Below are 4,767 nucleotides of genomic sequence, written 5' to 3'. Positions count from 1 at the left end.
ATATACGTAAAAAATATAAATAAAATTAATTATTTAATTATACTTTTTAATTAATTAATTAATTATAAATTAATTAATTAATTCATATTTTTTTTGTATATATAGGTTTAGGTTTATATTTGATATAACCCTATCCCTATATTTAAAAATATAATATTAATGATATGTTTAATAAATAAATAAACAAACAAACATATAAAATAAAATAAAAATTATTATATAAATTTCAGTTTATGAATTTCATCTGCAAAGAATATATATATATATATATGTTTCGCAGATGAAATTCATAAACTGCAAAACGTAAACATGACATATGAAGAACAAATAAAGAAAAGCACACACACTGACCTGATCTCCGGTCACACACTGCTCTCCTAAATCATGTAAGTTGACAGAGCACATGACGCCTCCGATCACTGCATGCCCTCCTCTATCTGTTCACTGCATTTCCCTTTTTTCTGCATGAATGCATGTGTGTCACATTTATTGTGCAAGAAACTGAGTCTGTCAAGCCTCATCCAGTTAGTTTGATTAAGTTCACTAACTTGTTTCAACTGGAAAATAAACATTGTGATTCCCCACACACCTGTTTTACTCCTCGTTAGATCAAATATCATTAGTGAAGATTAGAGCGAATGAGTTAGTTCCTCATATTTTGATGTCATTTGAGATTCTACTGTATATGAACTACCCTTTTAATTATCTTTTGAAACCACGTGTTGTTTTATGAGAAAATGTGTCAAATCATAAAGCAAGTCTCAGGACTGCATGAGCTGTTGTTTTGATTGAGGAGAAGTCCAATATACAGTGTGTTTGTATAAGTGTTTATACTGTCCTCTGCTGGAAGAAAGTTTTGCAGAAACCAAATAAACGAGTAATATAGGCCTATCCTACCTTTACCCTGGATTTTTATGACACAAGTTTACCAATGAACTTCCATGAGCTTTACAGTCCTTCATTGCTGGATCACGACATCTAAACATGGCAAGTAAGTGAATTAATAAACAGACAGTATGTAAATAGTACAGTAAACAGACAGTAGTAATAAATAGACAGTCAGATAGATAAAATGTGTGTACAACATTACATCAGTGCTATATTATAGTATCATTGAGATACTATTTATAGTTTGAATTATTTTTATTAGCCTATATTTTCCATTTCCATTTAAAATTTTGTTTGTTTTAGAAATTTTGTGTTTTTGTCATTTAGCAGACGCTTTTAGCCAAAGCGACTTACAAATCAGGCCTTTTTATTAGTTTTTTTTATATATCTATACAGTTTTTTTCCCAGTTTTATTTATTTTAAACTAAATGAAAATGATAAACGTTTCCTTGGCAACTAACTGAAATAAAATAATTTACTTATATTATATGTTATATTTAATATGTACTTCAGGTAACAAAAACGTGTTTTGTTTATAATTTAAATTTTTTAGCTAACTATAATATCCCTGCATTACATACATAAAATATCAATTATAAACATCTGTATTTATGTATACAATAATACATAAATATAAAAATAATACAACATATTTTCCTCATTTATATAACACAATAGATATTTTTTTTAAAACAGCTAAATGCGTTGCAGATAAACAGATTCGCTGATGCAAAATTACAGAAAAAAAACAAACACAGGAAACTGACATTTAATCACGATGATTTCTGAGTCGTCTTCATGTTTATGGACCTTTTTCACATTTCCGGGTTTCTCAGCAGCGGAAGTCGTCATAGTTGGGTTAACTTGAAGAGCAGTGAATGGGAGAGTACCACACATATATTTTTTGCATTCCCATTTGCTCAAATAGCAAAAGAAAAACTCCACGATAGTGTTTTAATGACTTTCAATAAAAGGAAAAAATTCGAGAGAGACTGATAACGGCTGTCAGAAGAGAGAACGATGTCAAATTTACCGTCCCTCCCATAGACGCTGCATTAGAAACACCCTCGCATTAGCGTTAACTGTTTTTTTTGTGTGTAATTTGATGCAAAGGTGATATAATACAAAGAATAGTGTTATAAATGTATATACATTTAAAAAAATTAATACAAATATGAAAAACTTTCGAGGATTTACGATGCTGATGACCGTTAAACGCGTCATCACAGTCTTGTGAAAAGGGTCCATACAAACTCTTGATGTTTCCATACTGAAGGAAATTGCGAAACACAATAAGCTGAAGCATGTGATGCTGTGAAAGACGGTAAAGCTGTCTCACCGGGAACTGATCCCCGTCTGACCTTCTTCTCTCCGTTCGGTGCAGATCTTCTCCTGAACTCCTCCAGATTATACGCGCTCCTCCGCACCTTCTCAAACATCTCAGATCCTCAGGCGTCAGACGCGGAACTTTAAACAATCACTTTTAATCCTCAGTAAAGTTGTTAAATTCTCGTGTTGTGTTTTGTTTGCTGCACACTTCAACCAAACTTCACCAGACAGAGCTCAACAATCACCACACAACTCCACCCGTCAAATCTGTAGTATGAAGGTAACGGTTAGCGGCTCAAGACTGCGAGTATGCGCACTAAAGTATGAGTAAAATGACAACACTATACTTACCATAATTAACTAAAAATATTTCATAGAAAATTACTTTCAGTTATAATACTTTCCAATCTGCAATAAAAAAAATACCTGAATATATATAATTTATATATATATATGTTTTGTACAGCCTAAACAATAAAAAAAAAGGGTGCATTCATATTACTTATGAATAAGTCCCGCCCACTGATATGTCTCCCGCCTTCTCAAATAAACAGCCAATCACTAATTGGTAAAGTCATCGCGTCACTGCAGCGGCCGTTACAAATTCAGGCTTTAAGGATGTTGTTTGCTTTTTTGAAAACCAAAACAAATCTTTAGAATCTACTGTTAACTTTCTTATCCTTGTGGCAAAATTCTATTTTAACAAACAAAGGTTTCTTAAGAAAATACCTACTTTTATAGATTTCTTATGTGAAGTAGAACATTTAATTAAATCACTAAGAGTAATTAATAACAAAAAATGTATTTCTTTTTAAATTAATACTTGTTTTGGTGTTTTTTTTTTATCCTCTTTTCTTTATTTGTTCTGTTCCTGCCTTTCTTTATGATCATAAAAAAGTTATTTAAATGCATCTTTCTCTTTTATTAACAGTCATTGTCAACTTTTTTTTTTTTCTTCTCTTCTCTTCCATATGTTCAGATGACATTGGATGTATTGTTGATACATTATGTGTAATGTATGCAAAGTTGTATTTCATTAATGTCATCTCTGGATTGTTTGCAAAAAAAAACAGTTGCTCTTAGGCTGATCTAGACTGAAAAATAAACGTTTTTAACCTATTTGAGCACAAGAAGCAACATTTATGAGACAGTTGTCGTCAGATGTCATTAGTGATTTCAAATATGAAATTTAATGGTAGGTTTTGTGAACAGCTGAGAAGAATTTGATGCTTGATGAATGAATTGAATGAATCAGACTTCTCATCAATACCTGATGTTATGTCCCTCTGAATATCTTTTCATTTAAGCATCAGATTAATGACTGAGTGCACAATATGATTCCTCCCTAAAATTAATAGGAGATCTTACAACATATATTTGGCCTTTTTTGCTATTTTTTTAGGCTACATGAACATGATTTGTAATACAGCACCTTCTAGAGACTTTTCTAGAGTTTTATTAAATCAATTTATTTTTATATTCATCAAACAGGAAAATGTTACACCATAGAATATCATCTAGTAATAGATAAATGCAGTAAAGCTGTATTGCTGTTTGCCAGGAAGACACTAATCAGCTACATATTCATCATAAATATTATAATTTTTTTGTATTTTGTCTTTTATTTATTTATTTATTATTATTATTTAATTTGTTAAATACACGAGACTAAGACTACTGAGTCATACATGAATGGTCAAAAATGCATATAAATTATTTTAAATTAAATTAAAAACAATACACCACATGGTTAATACTTTAGATGGCTTCATAGTTGATAAAGTTGGAAGTTTGAGTGTCCGAATGTGCATGATGGGATTGTCCAGAGCTTTGGAGATCCAGTGCGAGTCAAACAGCAGGTTAAGACATTTTAGTGATCCATCTGCAGCATTAGTCTTGGTTAACAGACATACTGAAAACTGACTGGAATGCTCTGGTTTTGTGTATGTGTGTGTGTGTGTGTGTCGTGCGTGTGTGTGTGTGTGTGTGTGTGTGTGTGTTTGTGCTTGCAGCTCAAATGGCTGCTGGGTTGCAGAAGACCATGGTTATACACACTTCAACAGCAGTGCAAATAGAGAAGATTAAACAGTGATGATATCTCATGATATCACAAAATCACGCATGCAACATTCCCATCGGATGGACTGTGATAATCTGAAACAAATGTACAGAGAGGCAGTTTATGGCATTGAATGAATATGTTTTCGAAGAGTAAGGCTTAAAATAGGATACATAACCTTACTGCATCTTCCAAAGTCCAGTCTTCAGTAATGTTCTTCCCTCAGTTTCAGGGGATTTTATAGGCTTTGGTAAGTTTAACCTGAATGTTCTCGTTTAAATACTAGTTAAACTCTATCAGCGACATATTACATGCTGTTGATTATTACAGAAAATAACTTCAACTCATACTTCAGTTAATAAAAACAACCAAAAATTGCATTTATAGTAATGCACTTACAGATATGAAATAAGGTGATATAATATTCAACATAATATAAGGTGAAATAAAATAAATGGTAATATTAGATTAAAAAAAAAAAAAAAATTAAA

At 31.4% G+C, this 4,767-nt stretch overlaps 1 protein-coding gene across 2 annotated transcripts in view; it reads right to left on the bottom strand.

The window, feature by feature from the left end:
- Positions 1-2,491, bottom strand: part of LOC107705337 (FYVE, RhoGEF and PH domain-containing protein 4-like) — a 20,350-nt gene extending 17,859 nt beyond the window's left edge. Inside the window, exon 1 of one of the 2 annotated variants that reach the window (XM_016508594.1) lies at positions 2,228-2,491. In XM_016508594.1, coding sequence (XP_016364080.1) covers positions 2,228-2,327 — 100 coding nt within the window. In that variant the 5' untranslated portion in view covers positions 2,328-2,491. Of the gene's footprint in view, positions 1-351; positions 410-2,227 lie in introns of those variants that run through there. The other variant, XM_016508595.1, reaches the window with a different exon arrangement.
- Between the last annotated feature and the right edge of the window lie 2,276 nt (positions 2,492-4,767).

Source organism: Sinocyclocheilus rhinocerous, unplaced genomic scaffold, assembly GCF_001515625.1.
Source record: "Sinocyclocheilus rhinocerous isolate Xijiao unplaced genomic scaffold, SAMN03320098_v1.1 scaffold1526, whole genome shotgun sequence".
NCBI lineage: Eukaryota > Metazoa > Chordata > Actinopteri > Cypriniformes > Cyprinidae > Sinocyclocheilus > Sinocyclocheilus rhinocerous.
Note: the sequence above shows the minus strand (reverse complement) of the source record. Positions and strands in the feature narration are given on the sequence as shown.